This window comes from Cloeon dipterum, chromosome 4 (assembly GCF_949628265.1).
Source record: "Cloeon dipterum chromosome 4, ieCloDipt1.1, whole genome shotgun sequence".
NCBI lineage: Eukaryota > Metazoa > Arthropoda > Insecta > Ephemeroptera > Baetidae > Cloeon > Cloeon dipterum.
Genome location: NC_088789.1, coordinates 35,785,438 through 35,805,139, shown reverse-complemented (window position 1 = coordinate 35,805,139; position 19,702 = coordinate 35,785,438). Strand labels below are relative to the sequence as shown.

General features: G+C 40.7%; 2 protein-coding genes across 2 annotated transcripts in view; both read left to right on the top strand.

Annotated features, from left to right (window-relative positions):
• LOC135942247 (uncharacterized) overlaps positions 1 to 19,702 on the top strand; it is a 52,032-nt gene that overhangs the window by 14,400 nt on the left and 17,930 nt on the right. The window lies entirely within an intron of this gene.
• Positions 11,378 to 17,459, top strand: LOC135942246 (uncharacterized). Its single transcript, XM_065488265.1, has 10 exons — positions 11,378 to 11,836; positions 11,899 to 11,977; positions 12,033 to 12,238; positions 12,302 to 12,480; positions 12,538 to 12,676; positions 12,738 to 12,963; positions 13,014 to 13,270; positions 13,322 to 13,539; positions 13,597 to 13,675; positions 13,737 to 17,459. Exons 1-10 carry the CDS (start codon positions 11,806 to 11,808, stop codon positions 16,580 to 16,582), a joined length of 4,260 nt encoding a protein of 1,419 aa, XP_065344337.1. The 5' UTR covers positions 11,378 to 11,805; the 3' UTR covers positions 16,583 to 17,459.

Genomic DNA, 19,702 nt, shown 5'->3' with positions numbered 1-19,702 from the left:
AAAAGCTTTGGCCTTTTCAGCAAATTTGTACCTTCGCCTTGAAACTTCCATTCTTTTGGGCGAGGTCGCCATTTTCTTATTTTCAAACAGGTTTAAATTCAAAATTTTATCCAGGCAAGTGAGGGCTCGTACAAAAACTCGTGCTCGGCTTTGAAGAGCGCGAAAAATGTGCGTAATTTTTATTTTTATTGATACGAATCAAAATTATTGGGCTTATGTGATTTTAAGTCTTCATTAACGGATTTTTAAAAGGCGGCGAAAAGTTGGGAAAGTGCGGGAAGAATTAACTTTTTTTGCTGCAATTTTGATCTTTTTCCCTTGTGGTTTGGCTTGGCGTTCGAAATTCAGTTTTTTTCAGGGCTGAGCAAGGACAACTGGATGGCGGGGCAGGTGGGCGTGGTGCCACCCGAGGCCACGCCCCTTTCCCTCGCCAATGTCTCCACCCGCGAATCGACAGAAACCGCAGCCACTAATTTGTCGTCGCAATTGCAGCACATTTTTCGACTTCTCTCTTCCACAACTTTATTTTAAATCTCCTTCGGCCTTCCTTGCTCAGGTCGAATGCCCTGAGTTTCTTATTTAGGCTTTTTGACAGAATTTTCACGATTTTGGCTCGTTGAACCACATTGCAAAATAAAAAAGACGATTATAAATCTGTGGAGGCTCCAAGTACATTTCGATCAAATTAAATAGCCCCGTTGGAAGCCGATTGTAAGTAAAAAACAGAATATTTAAAAAAGGTAAACACTCACCTGGAATTATGGCTCCGAAACGACGTCTCCGCGGCTGAAAACAAGAAATAACCTTATCAAAACACAATACTTTTCATCGCTTCACAGGCACCGCATTCGCCAAAAGATGTAAAAATTAAATTAATTGTTGAAATCGACTATGGGACTAATACTTGAATGTAATTAAAACTGATAAGCTTCGTTTCATGTAATTTTACCGAATAATTGTACCAGAATTCATTTTATAAGCCTTCCTGTCATTCATATATTAATTTTATAAATAAAAATATAATTGTACAAAAAAATGTGCGATTTTTTGTTCATTCTGCAAATTTAGAAATCCTTTTGCAGCGTTCAACTAGCTGGACACTCGGTTTTCAAATTTCCATGAAAATCCCACAGGAGGAAACATTTCTCCGTTTTTTGAGCTCGCAAAGAAGAGCGCGCGAGCCTTTTTGCTTTTTTCGCTCTCACCGCACGAGAGAAAAGAATCTCTTTCTGGCCGCATTTCATCCGCTTTTCTTTTGGCCTTCTCATTTCCTCGTAATTCTGAATTAATAATTAATCAATGAATAGCAACTTTGTTTCCAAGTTCCAACTACTGATTGAAAATTGACAAAATGAATGGAAAAAGCCGAGCGAAAGAGGAATGTACAAAAAAATAATAAATTTGTTTAAGGAGGAAAGTCTAGCATTAAATTTTAATCTCGCTTCGAAGGTCCAAGCGAACAGGAAGTGCCGTCAAGCTCATGTTCACCAACCCTCAAAAAATTTTAATTAAAAATCAGAAAGGCAATGCTCGCATGCAGGGGGTTGATAATTTCGATTTTAATCCCTGCGCGCAAGATTAAATGATTTATTTTACACTGTCAAGCATAAAAAAATATAAATTACTCAACGAGAACGTGTTGCCTTCACGATTACTTCAAATGAGAGTTTGGTATCCCCGTAAAATCATTATTTATTTAAAAAATCGCAGCTGCTGGTTGGCCTGGTGGCTACAATTGGACCTCGCGGGCACCAACATTGGAGTGGACAGCGTCAACAGGTAAGGCTGGTGCCCCGACACAGCGACCTTTCGAAGGTGTGGAGAGGATCGAGAGCCCTGCTGCGTTCTCGACAGGAATGGCGCAGATTCCCTCAAACACCTGCGCCTCAATCACAAAAACTGTGCCAATTTGTTTGCGTAGCCTAAATAAAATTCTTCAAACTCGAAGAAGAAATAAATTGTGATATTGAAGTTATAAGTTTGTCGCGATATTCAATCTATTTAATTGTGTGCGGCCTCTCTCGATTTTTAGAGATTAATCGCCTTCCAACCGGCACGATTTATGCAACTTATATTTGGTTAGAGTCGTCGAAACGCAATTAGCAAAAATTTAACCGCTGCAGGTCTCTATTTTCTATAGAGGGCTAAATGAATTGCTACACAGCTAGATTAATCTAACAGAAAATATCATTTGAGAATTAATTTTGGCTCGCTTGAAGAGTTGCTCCAACTTGCATATTTTCTTTACACGAATATTTCTTCTTTTTCGTCTCAGGTCGTTTTCGGTGCGGCACTTTGCGGCCAGAAGCGTCACTACTCGACGCGGAAAGGCGAAGCAAGCCACTTTGCGTTGCCGCTGCTCATTTTTCGTGAGACGAGAGGCAATTCGGCTCGCATCTGCTGCAGCATCCAAAATTCCAAACACCGCATCTCCGCGCTCGCTCTCTCTCCCGATTGAAAGCGAGAGACGCTTCGTTCGCGACACTGGCAATTGATTACAAAGCAACACTTTTTGTCCGACTCAAAATTAGGCGTGGGCGGCCAAGCTAGTGCCAAATCAGAGCGATTTTTGAGTGTTTTAAAATATCTTCAAAACCCGCCAAAGTCTTGGAAACATTCGAAAAGACGTGAATTTTTAACAATTTTATCAAAATATTTGTAGAAAATATTGTAAAAATTTAAAACTGGAAATGCTGATGGCGAAATTACCGTGGCTAAGAAGCATTGAGTGCAGTCAGTCAGTAATTATTATTTAATTATTTTGGCATGCTCTACCTTCAAAGGCGGTAAAAAGCTAGCCTTCGAGCGGCTGCCACTCGTTGTTTTGCACTAAAAAAAAGGGCGCTGACGTCCACTCGCCGCGAAAGTCGCACAACATTGTGAGCAGCAGGCGCAGAAAATCTCAAATTCACAGTCGGACATGAAATAGCGTTTGGATTTCTTTGCCGCCATCATGAGTGAGATTTGTCGCAATTTTAACTTAAGAGGAACTAAATTCAAGGCATCGGTGAGTCTTCCACATTCAATTCGCATCGAAAAGAAATAATTCTATTTTACAGATTATTCAAGTTTTACCAAAATCAAATTAATTTATAAAAATTCTCACCCTTGCTCAAAATAAATAAATTGTTACGATCGATTCTCCAATTTGGAGCATTTTTATTTATTTTATTATTATTTTTCAATTATTAACACAGTTTGGATGCAGAAGGTTGGTTTGAGTAAGGAGCAATGTTTATTTGCTTCATTGGGACGCGTGCACCGGGGCGAACAAAGGGTGAAACACGCAAAGAGATGCTCTTTTAAAGAAGTCAGCATAGTCACAGCAGAATAATTAGAAAAAGGAACTCACGGGGATGGATAAAAAAGCTCAAATTGGAGTTGAAGCCTGAGAAATGTAGAAAAAGCTTCATGTTCAGCGGGGTTGAGTTGGTTTGCGAAAATGAGCGGTCGCGTTCGGCTACGAGTGTTTTTTTTTATTTAGAAGAGGCGCCGAGAGAGGGAAAAGCTAATCGAAAACCACACGCACTCACGAGCAGCCTGTTTGATAGACAAACGCAGGCGGCGATAAAAAGTCTCAGACTCTCCGCTGAGAGCAAGAGAGAAAAGGAGGCAGGCGAAAACAAGTCGGAAGCAAAGACGGATCGAGCTGCACCCTTCGCACTCGGCACTTTTGGTAAGTTTTCCAGCAAAACTGAATTATTTTTAATTACGCACAGCCTCAAAGCACCAAAAGGATTGATTTTTTAAATATTATTCCAGCAATTGAAACAAAATTTCAGCCCAAATTTTTTTCCCGAAGCCGTGTCTGATTTTCAAAAGCGTTTTACAAATGAAAAGGAATTTCCAGAAATTATAACTTCAAAATTTATTGAAAGAAATTATTGAATTATTCCCAACGGAATTAATGAGACCATTTCATATGGAGAATATTCGATGTGAGCTACGAAATTGTAGGATGAGGAAAAGATCGGCCTTCGAAAGTATCATCGGCGCTCGACACGACAGCAGCAATTTTAATGTCATTGCGTCGCGCTGGAAATAAATTTATTTTATTCGCGGCTCAACTTGGCGAGCAAAATAAATAAACTGATTCCGTTTCTCACAATCAGCCGCTTGAAATTCGCGATTACAAAAATATTTATCACTTTAACGTTAATAAAAATTTACATATTTTCTAAATCCAGTGGATAATTTTTGCGATTTAAAAAACTTTAATTTATTGCCGGTTTTGCCATCATCTTTAAAAAAGTTTCTCTAGGAAAATAAAAACAAAACTCAGTAGGGTTTTGGCTAAGAATCGCCTTTTGCTTGTTCCATCAGCCTGCAGTTGGAAAATTGCAGCAGCAAGCTAATGAGTTTGCGAGTGTCGATTGAAAAAGAGCACTCGCGGCGTCGCAACGATGGAAGAATGGGCTTCCTTTTTTCCCTCCACCTCTGGCCACATGAGAAAATTTCGAGAAAACCAATTTTCCCAAAGAGAATGTGCACTGCCATCATCAAAGCATTTTGTTCATCAATATTTTTCTATAAAATTTATTAATATAAAAATTTGTGTTAAATTACCTTAGCGTAATAGGCAAACAATTAACTAATAATAGATCAGTTGATTTTTTTGCACCAGGGTTTTCTTCCTCCGTGAATCTTTATTAAATATTCGAAATATTGGCTCGCGTGGGTAATTTAATTTGAGAATTTACACTATTTAAAAATTTGTTCCTCTCGTTGCGCATTTAGGGACTGCATAAATATTATTTAAGATGACATTCAACCAATTTAGCACGATTTATCTATTCAGGCGGTAAAAAGCTAGCTTTTGGCCTTTTTAAGGCAGAAGTACAATTAATATTTGTTTAAATTGAGTCGCTCTTTCGGTTGATAGAGCCGATAATCAGAGCGGCTGGCTGCCACTCAGTGATTGCAATAAAAAAGGCCGCTGACGTCAAATTGCCGCGGAAGTGTGTGTCGCACTCACAGTCCCGTTTGAGTGCCGCAGCCGCGATCATATAATTGCAAGTAAGTGAAAAAACATAAATTTATCGCATTTTTTAGCTAGAGGAGCATCATAGCTCGAGGCATCGCGTATTCCCGATAGCGAAAAGGAAACCTAGTTTGGAGGATAATCGAGTTTTACCATTTTTTTCTATTTATAAAAAGTCTCAACCACACGCTTTGAATTCTTGAAATTAATAAATGCCAAAAATAGTTTCTAAAGCAATTTTTAAGGTGCAAGGATCAATAGCTAAATTTTCTAAATATTGATTCGCTGTTTTGATTGGTAGAACACAATCTGAGCAGCTGCCACTTGTTCTTGGCAAAAATTTGTGCAAAAAATTCTGCAAATTTAAGTATTTTTGTTCAGATTCTGTAGACACATTATAATTTAGCAGCGGCTTTCGTACTGTGTGCCTCCGCGTATTTAAATTAGAGTAATTTTAATCATATTTTTACTGCTTTTGTCTCTAGAAAATTGGAAAAACAAACGGCTGCAAAAGCACTTGGCGCACGATTCGCTGCTGAGATTATTTTTCCGGTTTCTTTTTCAATTATCAACATAATTTGCACGCAGAAGGTTGAGTTTGAGCAAGGAGGAATATTAGTTTGCTCAAGCTGGACGTGCGCCGTGCTGAACAAAGGGTTAAAAAGGCAAACAAATGCTTTTTTAAAAAGATCAGCATAGTCGCAGCGCAATAATTACAAAAAAGAACAGAAAAAGATGGATAAAAAAGCTCAAATTGGAGTCCTAGCCTTGTTATAAGCCCGTGAAATTTACAAAAAGCTTCAGGTTGAGCGGGGTTCAGTTGGTTTGCAAAAATGAGAGATCGCGCGTGCGGCTGCGGGTTGCGAGTGCTTTCCGGCCTTTGTGTTTCTTATTTGGACGAGGTGCCGAGAGAGGGAAAGAAGAAGCTGCTCGATCGGCCACCGCATGCACACTTCACGCGCAGCCTCTTTGCCACTCGACGGACAAAAACGCAGGCCAGGCAGCGATGGAAACTCTAACTCTTCGCTGAATGTGAGAGCAAGAGAGAAAAAGAAGTCGAAAACGAGAGCAACACTTTTTTAATCAGCGGATTTGTTTAGTTTTCCAGCACTCACTACTCAACTATTTACCGGATCTGAATTATTTGTAATTACGCACAACCACAGAGAGCACCGAAAGGATCGACTTTTTAAATTCCTCAAATTGAAACAAATCGTTGCCCAAACTTATTTTCCGAAGATGAGGCATTTTTAAAACCGTTTGTACTTACTGCCAATAATATCTTAATCGCTGCATGTCGTCGCTGATTCACTTAATCAAGATGGACGCTTTACACGAGACGAAAAAGACTCCCACTTTTCTTTCACTACATTTTAGATAATTAGTAAAATGTATCTTGCTCAAATAATTATTTTACAAAAATGTGTGGAAAATCAGCCATAAAATCAAAATTGAGTTTGAAATTTCAATTAAGAAAATAATTAAATTGAAGATGATGCAAATTTAAAGTTTCGCCGGTAATCCAAAGATTTTATCCACTTTTCGTGTCTGCAAACTGTTGACTTTTATTTTTACACTGCACATTGATGTGAACAAATAAATTGGTTAATTAGAGGAAACAAAATAAACATGTGTGCGAATGAATTTTGAAAGACGGATTACAGCCTGTGGAAAGCATTCCTTTTTTCCCAAATTTCTCGTAATTAAATTAAAGTATCAGAAGTGCATTTATCACAGAGCACGCGGAAGCATGGAGATTTGCTGCAATTTTGGTCTCTCTGCTTTGTGGTTCGGCTCGGCGATCAAAATTGAGTGCTTTTCGGGGCTGATTGTGAGCAAAGACAACTGGACGCTCAAGTAGAACTACTGGACACGGCTGGGCCAGGTGGGCGTGGTGCAGCCCAGGGCCGCGCCCCCTACCCTTCGAAGACGCCAGCCCCCAGAGAGCCCTGCCTCCACCTGCAAACCTAGAGAAACCAATCAGAGACAGAAACTGCAGCCACAGAAACAGAAATGTCGTCGCCTGCCAGGTTTGAATTGAACGAAGTTTCAAATTAATTCATAAAAAATAATATAATACGTAATAAAATAAATAATTGCATGCCTAGACTCTATTTAATTTAAAAAAATATTGCAAGAATCTTATGCCTAGCTCGAAATGTTCGTCCAACTGCATATTTTCCCTTTTTCTGTCGTGGGTCGTGCTCTCTCACAATCAGTGCGGCGCTTTGCCCGGCCGGAGCGTCAAAGTTGCGCTTTTTTTCTCGCACAACTCACCGCGGATCCCCAAAAGGCAGCAGGCCACTTTGCGTTGCGGCTGCTCATTTTTTCGCTAGACGAAAGAGTGAATTCGCGTGGCATCTGCGGTGCAGCATCCAAACAAATAATCCTCGTTATCGCTCGCTCGCACTTTTTCGCTCTCTGGAGTAAGCGAGAGAGCAAACAACTCCATAATTCAAAGCTATCAATATTTATACTGTTTACACATTTAGATTTTTTCTCTCACTTGGGCGTCACCGACCAAACCATTGACAATAAAGAGACAAAGAGAGATTTTTAATATTCAAACCAGTGAAATAATTAAACAAAACAATTTTATTGACTTAAAAATTGCATTTCTTTGATTTTTACAATTTAATTGCGTTCGGTTGCATTAATAAACCATGAGTTTTTAAATTGGCGAGCCAGGTGGATTTATTAAATATTTAAAGAAAATATTGCATTCAAAAATTAAGGTGGAAATGAGAGCTGGAGGCCAAATTACAACATTATACACTAATATACGAGGCCGGGACGTTGAATATCCCAATCGAAGTAAAAAGCACAGAAAAATGATTATTAGTAAGTTCCAATTTTCACGTTGAGATTTCCATTAATTTCAATGATTTTTTGAGTTTTCAATCGAAATATGCTAGGTTGAAAGAAATAAGATCGATTTCAGGGTTTCACCGGTCAGCCAAATACACGACATTTTCTGCCCCAAAAAGAATACGTCAATAAATGCTCTCTGTTATTGTAAAATAGCGATAAATACGAGAGATTAGTGTGTGCAACTCAAACATTGCAGCGCCAGATAAAGGTGCCTTTTGGGGAAGGGAGTTTTGCTCGTTCGAATCCTTATCAATTTGCGGCTATCACTCACGCGAGACGCACGTCTTTTAGTGTGCCTCTCTCGCTTCTCGTCGAGCACACCGCTCGCGCATCCGGTTTATCTCTTGCCAAGCCCGTGTTTTGTGCCCTTTTATCAATTGGCCATTTATTGGTGAACCACCAGCAGGGCCGGTTATTTTACCCTAATTCAAGCCAAAACGCCCGCTTGGAGCCTGGCTACGGCATCGTAGAGGTCGCAGTGACCTACCAGGTCAACTCGCGGTCACACCGCGAGGGCGGAAAACCACCCACTCGACGGGGGAGGAAACACGGAGCACCCATCCGCACGCCAACGCGAATGCTTGATTCTGAATCTGAGTGGTAAGTGCATTTTGCGTGAGTCAAGTCGCGCGCTGATCAATTCAATATATTATTTTTCTTTCTTTTCATTTAATAATAAACATACACGGCCTGATTTTTTAAACCATTTATTAAAAATATCGTTCGTCGCTTTCCATCGTTATCTATCAGTTTTATTTTCTTTTTGTCCCATTACCTAGCTAATAATCCATTCATGGAAAGTTTTAATTTTGAGAAGTCAAATTTCAAACAGATGGAGACCTCTGTGAACCCTTGAAAATTCCAGATATAAATAATTTTTCTGTTAGACGCATATTTGAGATTAAAATAATCGTCCTCTGGTCTCGCATCCCTCTATTGAATGCTTTAAACTCACAAATTTAATTTAAACTAAATTAAGAAAAACCCCAAAAGGCAAGAGGCCACTTTGCGGCTGCTCATTTTTTCGTGAATCAATAAGAGCAGATATGAGAGGGTCAATTCGCCTGGCATCTGGTGCACAAACTAAACGTCGCCTCCATTTTTTCTAGGAAATGGCGATCCAATTGGGTTTATTAAATATTCATAGAAAATGTGGTGAAAATTGAAATTTGGAAATTTTCAAAATTATTTGGACAAATGGAGAGACCGCTGTGTCTTTTGTAGCGAGCCATACGTGAAAAGTCCAACTTTGCATCACATTTTGCCATCACTTATTTAGAGTAATTTCACTGCAGCTGCACTTCTCCTCTCATAATCGAATGAATGCCTTCCTCTTCAATCGCCGCACCTCTTGAACGCGACGCGATCAATCCAAATGTTTGACTTTCGTGCGGTGATTTCAATGGCCAGCATTATTTGCTCTTACGCCGCACCCGTTTTAAGTTGGACTTTTCACTATAAAAGGCCGCAAAAAAGTCTCCCTCTGCTCGTGAGCAGCAGGCGCCGAAAGTCTCCCTTCTCACTCGCAATGTCAGATACTGATAACGTTTTGGTGCCGCTGCCGTGATAATAATTGTGAAAAGAACAATCAATCGCTTATTTTGACCTCGATAGGAACAAAATTTAAGGTGTCGGTGAGATTTCCCGATTCGAATCAAAATCAATCTATTTTAATGTTTACCATATTAAAATTTTTTCATTTATAAATAGTTTCACCCTCACGGTTTAAAATTTAAAACAAGCGGGCCCCGTGGGGCCAAACTTTTGGCCGGGGGTGCTCGAAGGGTGGTGTATCCCCCCAACCACCAAAAGTCTCAACAGTAAACGCGCACCCCTTGATTTTACCCTCCCTGTCTTTAGTCGAGACGTGAGAAAAAATCCTGAAAAATTCCGACGGGAAGCTGAAAATCTCGAAAACATGTTGCTTTCAATGCTAATCAAATGGAAGATGGGGAAAAAATGTATTTTTTTCAAACTTCCAACCCTTATTAACTTAATTAAGCTATTTTCGAAGCTATTTTGGAAAACTTGGTGCCAAAAGACGAGCAATATAGGGCGTTTAAAACCGGACCTTCCGCGTCTCTGAGGAATTCCCGTAAAAGACGGTTATTCGATTTGGCAATATACATATTATCGTGTTCAGAACCTATCCAATCATTCAATTCTTCAAATAAATGAATGAACTAGGTGCAAAAAGACGTGGAAAATATGGAGCCGATTTTTAAACTATCGATCCTGATTATTTGATATCCCTTTTAGGAGGTACTTAGGTTTAAAAATTTGCACTAAGTGAGTTATTTTCTCCACCGGCCAATTTCGGATTTCCGCAGTTCGTTTGACGCGTCGTTGCAAGCTCTTTCGGACCCTCAGTGCTTGTGCCCTTGAAGCAAAAACCCTGCCCATAAATAAAAGCAATTTTCAAAAATTCACCCGGAGCTCAAATGAGGCTCCAGGAGGCTTCTTCCTTAAGGAGAGGACTCGCAATATGCCAAAGTGTTTTAGTTTAGGTTGCGGGTGTTAATTTTTTCAAAATGTTAAGAAGCAGGCTAACGGGAGGTTTTTTTAATAATCTTTAGCCCTGAATTTTTACAACGCTGCTGAGAACGCGGAGTAGCAAGGGCCCTACGGACCCCGCAAACACGAACAATACAAAAAAACAGAAAATTGATATAGTTCCGGCCCATTGGGACCAAACGAGCCAAACCGAGATTGAAAAAAGCACATAAATTCTACGTTGAACGGTACTTGATGGACCCTATTAAAGTCCATGGGGCACTCCGGGACCCACAAAATGCGAAAAACGGATATAATTTTTTGCGGGGCCCCATTGGCCCCAATGGACTGCAATGAGTCTCGAAAGTTGCGGTTCGGCGAGAGGCATCGATTCGTTTTTCAAGGGTTAAAATGGTGATTATTCAACCCCCGTAAAAGACCTCCCCTAGGATGCGAGCTCTTTCACCGCGGCACGCGTAAAAGGACAATTTAAGGAACTCACAATGAATTAAAATAATACGTGATGCCAATTTAAGGCTTTCAAGGTAACCTGTGAAATCCACTCGTGCAGAGCTCTAGTCGTGTCCCTTTATAATGTTTGCTCCTCAAAAATATGAGACTGTTGTGTGTTGGGATTGCCATTATTGTTTGACGCAAAATGAAGTTGGGAAAAACGTTTCTGTAAGCAAGAGAGGAACAAGCCAGGGCGTAATTATTTTGAACGGAGTAGAATTTCAAATGTCTGGCATAGACATCTGATTGTGAGCCAGCTGCACAGCGCCAGCCAGGAGCCAGCCATCCATAATTTGGAACATTATCAGGTTTTATCACGAGCCCAATGTTTCATTTTCGCATTCACATGCCCCGAGTTAAAAATTTTCACGCCGTTTTTCTATTTCATGGATATTTTCCTGAAGTAGTTCATACTCAAAAAGTCGATTGTCTTATAAAGCCGCATCATAAGTTTTTATTCAATGCAGTGGGTTTTTTTTTGAAAATACGTGAATTTTTGAGCCCTGCTTAAAAAGCACTATAGCTAGCTGCAAGCCAGCCGCCAGCCGAGCCGACGAAATTTTGACGGCTCGGCGCCGCAAAGCCAGCCGCTGGGCGCTGATCAAAGTGTCCTTTATTTTAATAATTGATCCTAAAATTGAAAGGCCGAGCGCGCCTTCACGTGCTGCTGATGGAAGGAACACTAAAGCAATATATTTTTCTGCTTCAATAAATAATAAATATAAAAAAGTGAAAGCGAAGCAAAATCCAAACTGACTCAGATGTCAACTGCAGGCGTCACAGAAACGGAACATTGGTCCGATTCCAGGACTTTCAGGGCCTTTACGAAACATATTCTTTCTGTTATAAACACAATTCATAAAAATTAATAACCCTTTTATGGAATATTTAAAATTTAAATTACATTTAAAATTCCACAGAAAAGGAAGAAAGCTAAGCATCGAACTATGGACGAGATGGAAAAGATTTTAAGACAAGGTAAACTTTTACAGCTCGCTAAAAAATGTCTCTAACCTAACGGCAAATCACCGATTTTCCAGGTGAGGCTCAAGGTCGACCAAGAGGTCCAGCGGATCTTGGTTTCTTTCAGTTTGAATCAGGAAAACAAAACGCAGACAAGTAAATTTTCTTATTTAGTAAAAGCCATATCGTTTTAAACGTAATTTCTTTAAAGCGTGTTTGTTCTTCTCATCCATTACCGCAATTTCGAAAAGTGGAACAAATTTCGAAACTGTGACGCACCAGACGTGGAGAACCTGAAAACGACCTTTGGAAAGAACCGGAACTGCTATTTCCGCAACCTTTATAGACCAGAAAAGGAAATTTTGCTCGATCTTCTCGGCAGCCAGGAAAAGCTCTTGCGTTATTTCTCCTCAAAAGGTGTGCAATAATTAAATTCATATTTCGTCAAATCCGGTTTTCATAATTTCCATTGTCCTTTAGACATTCCGTCGGTTTTCGTGCTCTTTTTCCTCTCTCACGGCAACGAAAATGGAGTCATCTACACTGATCACTGGAGCGAACAACAGAAAGATTTTATTTCCTTCACGACAGAAGACGTTTTCAACTCTCTGAAAAAACTGGATGGATTTGAGAAATGTTTGAAGCTTGTCAACTTTGGCGTAAGTTTGCGGTCGAAATTGCTACAAGACGAAATAATAAAAGTAAAAATTGAACAGCCGTGTAGGGGAAATCTAGATGACGCAAAGTTCGACCGAAAAGAGGATTACAAGAGCTACAACAACCAAAATTCTTGCCGAATCACTTATTCGGCTCCTGATTTACCTAACACAGTCATCGTTTATTCAACAGTCGAAAGTAAAATTTAACTTCATAAATTATTTACAGAATAAACCATTTCAATGATCTCGTGTTACAGCAACCATGGCTAACACAAGTGAACGCGGTTCGTGGTTTGTGAACAGCATGTGCGATGTCTTGAGCCAGATCAACGAGGATAAGCCTTTGTTGTTATTCCTCACGTCAGTGCAGCACAAAGTGCACAAAGCATCTATCGCTGGACCTGACTTCGCAACAAACCTTCATCTTGGTCAGACGCCAGAGGTCAAAATGTTCCCCTTAGACACAAGTTTTTTCTTCTCAAGGTGATTTAGATTATATCAAAAAATTAAATAAAAATCGTGTTCGTTTCCAGGGCATTGAATGCTGCAAAACCTGTTTCAAGAAATGATTCACTCATGGAAAAAGCAGCAACAATCACGTCAACGTCTGAATCTTTTCCTTGGAAGTCACGCGAGGGAAAAAATATCAGAGGTCGGCGCGCCTTCATCTTTTACGAACGGCAAACGTTAGAAGTTCAAGATATGGAAAAAGCTCTGCGGCAGAACTTGGATTTTGATACAAGACTTTGGAAATTGAATGATGATTCTTTGAAACTGTATATCACACAAGGTATATAACAAGAACAAAAATTTAGCATTATCTAAGCATTTAACTTTGTAGTTAGCAAGATGGAGCATGATGTTGGCTGCGTTGTGACTTGCATTTTCGGCCAAGTGAGCGTAAACAAAGAGACAAAAGAAGTTTGCGTGCTTGTGAACGGAAGAGAAATTCCAATTACCGACATTTTGCATGGATTTATCGGCCCGAAAAATGACAGATTGATCGGAAAGCCCAAGATATTTTTCATCATTGACCAAAAGGCGATGGAAAGCGACAACGTGAGCTCCTTATAAATTCCTATTATTCTATAAATTTTAATCTTGGTTCGATTTTAGCTCAAATCATCAAAGAGCAAATTTGAGGTGTTTTCAACGAATCACAGCGGCTGGCTTGTCATGATTTTGAAGGACAAAGGTAGCGCCCAATTAGTTCATTTTTTAACTTAAAGGTTAATCCAACACGGTTTATTTCGCAGACTTGCTGGAGCAATTGATCGGAATCTTCAAAGGAGATGAGCTGAAAAAAGGGAGAAGTTTGCAAGAGCTTTTAGTACTTACAACTGGTACTAAAAAAGAATTAACTCTGCTAAACTCGACGCTTCAGTACTTACTTGATTTTCCCGACTGGCCGAGGACATTCGTGAAACCAGATTTCAAGCTTACAGTGAGAGGCAACAGGAAAAAGATTTGCTTCGAGGATCTGATCGGAGAGGCGAAAATGTTGCGAGAAAACCAGGTTTGGCTGTTGAGTTCGGTCGCCGGCGCCGGAAAATCGACAGTTCTCAAAGAAATCGCTTTCCAAATCGGAAAATCGGATCAAGACGCGAGAGTTTTGAATATCTCATTAAATAAAAACTTTAAAACATTAACAAAACCTCGAGTGGATGCAGTCGAATTTCTAGCCAAAACCACAGGGAATTCCTCTGAAGACATAAAAAATTGGATTGCTCAGAAAAAAGTAGTCGTCTTCCTGGACGGTTTCGACGAGATTTGTCCGCACAGCAGGGACAAAGCTCTCGGAATATTGAGGGCTTTGAAAGAAAAAAGAGTTCCACTCTGCGTGGCAACGAGACCGCACGAAGCGAAAGTGATCGAGGCAACGATTAAAAACGCTACACTTGTTGAAATAGAGCCATTCGACGAAGCAAAGCAAATCGAGTTTCTGCGGTTAGAGACCAATAACAACGAGGAAGAAATCAAGAGAGTTCTTCACGCCGTCCAACAAATAGGCCTTTCAAGTCGTAGAGATGAGGACACGATTCTGGTCAACCCCCTGCACCTGTCGTTAGTAGCTCAGTGCAGCGGCGAAGGAAATTTATTCCAAATTTACGACAAGGTGGTGATGAAGAAGGTACAACTGTGTTTGGAAAGGGAAAATGACGGAAATAAAGTGGCACAGAGGAAGATTGACAACGCCCTGAACCTTCTGCGGTTGATCGCTTTCCGCTTCATGAAAAACGAGGAACTTGTCGGACCTGAAGTGACGAAAAAGGATTTGGCGAAGATGAACAACTATGGAGTCGCAATCGTGGAGCAAGAAAAGGTCACTTTCCTCCACCAGACATTTGCAGAATTCCTCGCCGCCCAACAGTTTTTGAAAAACGTGGGAGAGTCGGGCAATTTTGATTTTGAATTTATTGGCCAATGGTATAGGGAAGAGGTCAGAAAGTTTGTCGATCTTTTCTACTCGACTTTGGAAAACGAAGAAGAGATCGAGATTTACACGCAAATAAAAGTGCCCGAGGAAATTTCAAACAAATCTGTTCTGTTTCTGAATCACGTTTGCAAGGAAAACCTCAAGCATATTTTTAAAGTGCTGAAGCCACACATTACTTTTTGTGACGAGCAAATGGAAAAATATTCCTTTTACCGGGATAATAGAGAACTTGGTTGTACAAAACACCGTTCTTCCATTTGCGTTAATTACGCTATTAAATTGCTGGTCAAAGCGATAAGAAGCGAAGAAATCTTCACCGAGCTGTTGGAAATGAACGCCATCGATTCACGAACCTTGGAAAATAATATGGATGATGTACTCATAGAAATCGCCTGTTACAACGCAACCTCCGTGTTCAACCAGCTAAAAGAGACTTTCCCCAACTTCGTCGAGCTGCTCAGAAAATCAAGTATCAGCGACGTCGCCGGTTGCATAGCGGTTCATTATGATAACGATGAGATTCTCGAATTGATGCTGGAAAACGGATTCGGCAAAGATTTTTTAGAACATTTTATGTATGGACGCACCCTTTTCATTGCTTGCAGAGAGGGGAAACTCAAGTACGTTAAAATTCTCCTCAAACACGGCGCCAAACAAGCCATTGATATAGCCTTTAGCATTCCCCAAAGGATTTGTGACCCTTTGAACGTAGCTGTGGAATATGGCCACCTGGACATTGTCAAGCTTTTCGTGGAGGAAGAAATTAGCGGTTTTCCCCGAGATAAAGTGACGCTTGAGGCAGATATTTTTCAGACAGACAAGGAGAATGCGGTCAAGCAATACAATCGAGAGTTCATTGGCGAGGAAAGTGACGGTTTCAACGCTTTCCATTATGCCGTCTATTACAGAGAAAAGGAAATTGCCGAGTACCTGCTCTCAAAGAGTCCAGATTTGAAACACATCAGGACAGGAGAGGGGAAGAGTCCTTTGAAGCTGGCTGTGGACCACAGAAACGGAGAATTTGTGCTCTGGCTGGCGAGAGAAATCGGCGATGACCTGAGTTCTTTCATTCCAAGAGGCGAGACACAAAGTTGGACCGAACACGATCACTTCATCTACGACCACTTCCTGCTGCTGCGAGGCGACCTGACGGAAAAGGACGAGCGAGGTAAAACTCTTCTCCACTGCGCCGCCCAGCACGGACATTTGCAACTCGTCCGCGAGTTCATCGCGAAAGGTGCCAACGTGACTGCCAAAGACGCCAACGGATGGAACGCCTTGCACTTCGCCTGCACCTTCATCGATTTCATTAACAGGCACGACAATTCAGAAGTGGTCAAACTCCTGCACCTAACTAACCCTCAACTGGTGAAGGAAACGACAAATAAAGGAGAAACTGCACTGCACATTTTGGTGAACAACAACTTCAAACGCTTATCTTCCAACAGTTATACATGGTCAGGCAGAAAACCTTTCCGTTTCCTTGTGTATGAAGCAGGGGTGGACTTGGAAGCCAGGGACAGCAAAGGCCTCACGGCAGAGGACGTGGCCAATGATAAAGACCGTGGTTATTGGGGACATTTAAGTGAAGAAGATGAAGATTATTCAGGCAGAATTTATAGGTATAGGATAAGAGAAAATTGGGAATCCTGTAGCTCTAAATGAGTTAATTAAAGGAAATATCATACATTATCACGGAAAAAAAATAAATTCACTTATTTCATCAAAAATTTTGTGCTTTCACGTTTTTTATTCTGGCGTTTCCCTATATCCGTTATTTTCAATTATATTTTATGTCAGTGATTTGATCATCATCAAATGCGGCTTCTAAATAGTAAAAAAATAATAAAATTTAGCATAGCAGGCCATAAAATTGCAAAATCAATCTTTTGATCATATTTTAATGCGAGACTTTTCGATTTCTTTGTTTCTGGCCTCTTGCCGGAATTCTTTTAAAAGGCTCAAAACTAGTTCCGCGCCAATGTGTTGTTTAACCAAACGGAAAAACCTGCCGTGGCGGCGGCTTCTGCGCTTTGAAGCGACACGCCCTGGCCGCCGCCGCTCGTCACCTTTGCCACTACGTCGATGACAGACTTTACTCATTTCGGAAAACAGATTCTTTCCACTTCTTTTGTTTCTATAAATTTTAAATCCTAAAGATTGCTGTGAACAAATTGGAGGCTTTTCGGTTTTTGCACTCGCGGAGATGTGCAACGTGAACGCCCGGCCGTTCTTTCAGTTAAAATTCGGTCGTTTGTCGGATGGCCTCCTGATTGGACAGGTGTTTGAATCGACCTTTTACCTGGGACACCCCACCGACCTTTATCAGGTTGCCCCGACCTGGCATCCTTTCCCAGGCCGCATTTTACAGCTTTTTCAGTAATCGTACATTTTTCAGCCCCTCTTAACACCGTCCTTCCTCAGGTCGCACTCCCTGAGGATTTTTCCAGCTCCTCCGAGTTCCAAAACGCTCTCATCTTGTGCGCATTTCGCCCTTGCGGAGAGCTGCATCAACACGTTTGGCTCGAATGAAGGAAAATGACACATTCCAGGGCACATTGGAAGCAGAGAGCGTGCAGTTTTGCTGAAATTCGGGTCTTTTTCATTTGTGGTTCGGCTTGGCGTTCGAAATTCATCGAGGGCTTAGCAAGAACAACTGGATGGCGGGGCAGGTGGGCGTGGTGTCGCCCGAGGCCACGCCCCCTTTCACTCGCCAATGCCTGCACCTGCGAATCGACAGAAACCGCAGCCACTAATTTGTCGTCGCAATTGCAGCACATTTTTCAACTTCTCTCTTCCACAACTTTATTTTAAATCTCCTTCGGCCTTCCTTGCTCAGGTCGAATGCCCTGAGTTTCTTATTTAGGCAGTTTTTATCAGAATTTTCACGATTTTGGCTCGTTGTACCACATTGCAAAATAATAAAGACGATTTTAAATCTGTGGAGGCTCCAAGCACATTTTGATCAAATTGGCCATCGCCGTTGGAGGCCGATTGTAAGTAAAAAACAGAATATTTAAAAAAGATAAACACTCACCTGGAATTATGGCTCCGAAACGACGTCTCCGCGGCTGAAAACAAGAAATAACCTTATCAAAACACAATACTTTGCAACGCTTCACAGGCACCACATTCGCGAAAAGATGTAAAAATTAAATTAACTGTTGAAATCGACTAGGACTAATACTAAAATGTAATTAAAACTGATAAGCTTCGTTTCGTGTAATTTTACCGAATAATTGAACCAGAATTTTTTTTATAAGCCTTCCTGTCATTCAAATATTAATTTTATAAATAAAAATATAATTGTACAAAAAAATGTGCGATTTTTTGTTCACTATACAAATTTAGAAATCCTTTTGCAGCGTTCAACTAGCTGGTCATTCGGTTTTCAAATTTGCATGAAAATCCGACAGGAGGAAACATTTCTCCGTTTTTTGAGCTCGCAAAGAAGAGCGCGCGAGCCTTTTTGCTTTTTCCACTCTCACCGCACGAGAGAAAAGAATCTCCTTCTGGCCGCAATTTCATCCGCTTTTCTTTTGGTCTTCTCATTCCCTGATAATTCTGAATTAATAATTAATTAATTAATGAATAGCAACTTTGTTTCCAACTACTGATTGAAAATTGACAAAATGAATGAAAAAGCCGGGCGAAAGAGGAATGTATCAAAAAATTTGTTTAAGGAGGAAAGTGTAGCATTAAATTTTAATCTCGCTTCGAAAGGTCCAAGCGAACAGGAAGTGCCGTCAAGCTCATGTTCACCAACCCTCAAAACATTTTAATTAAAAATCAGAAAGGCAATGCTCACATGCAGGGGTTGATAATTTGGATTTTAATCCCTGCGCGCAAGCTAGGATTATTTATTTTACTCTGTCAAGCATAAAAAATAAAAATTACTCAATGAGAACGTGCTGCCTTCACGATTACTTCAAATGAGAGTTTGGTATCCCCGTAAAATCATTATTTATTTAAAAATCGCAGCTGCTGGTTGGGCTGGTGGCGACATTTGGAACTCGCGGGCACCAACATTGGAGTGGACAGCGTCAACAGGTAAAAGGCTGGTGCCCCGACACAGCGACCTCTCGAAGGTGCGGAGAGGATCGAGAGCCCTGCGTTCTCGACAGGAATGGCGCAGATTCCCTCATGCACCTGCGCCTCAGTCACAAAAACTGTGCCAATTTGTTTGCGTAACCTAAATAATATTGTTCAAACTCGAAGAAGAAATAAATTGTGATATTGAAGTTATAAGTTTGTCGCGATATTCAATCTATTTCCTTGTGTGCGGCCTCTCTCGATTTTTATAGATTAATCGCCTTCCAACCGGCACGATTTATGCAACTTATGTTTGGTTAGAGTCGTCGAAACGCAATTAGCAAAAATTTAACCGCTGCAGGTCTCTATTTTCTATAGAGGGCTAAATGAATTGCTACACAGCTAGATTAATCTAACAGAAAATATCATTTAAGAATTAATTTTGGCTCGCTCGAAGAGTTGCTCCAACTTGCATATTTTCTTTATACGAATATTTCTTCTTTTTCGTCTCAGGTCGTGTTCGGTGCGGCACTTTGCGGCCAGAAGCGTCAGTACTCGACGCGGAAAGGCGAAGCAAGCCAATTTGCGTTGCCGCTGCTCATTTTTCGTGAGACGAGAGGCAATTCGGCTCGCATCTGCTGCAGCATCCAAAATTCCAAACACCGCATCTCCGCGCTCGCTCTCTCTCCCGATTGAAAGCGAGAGACGCTTCGTTCGCGACACTGGCAATTGATTACAAAGCAAAACCATGGT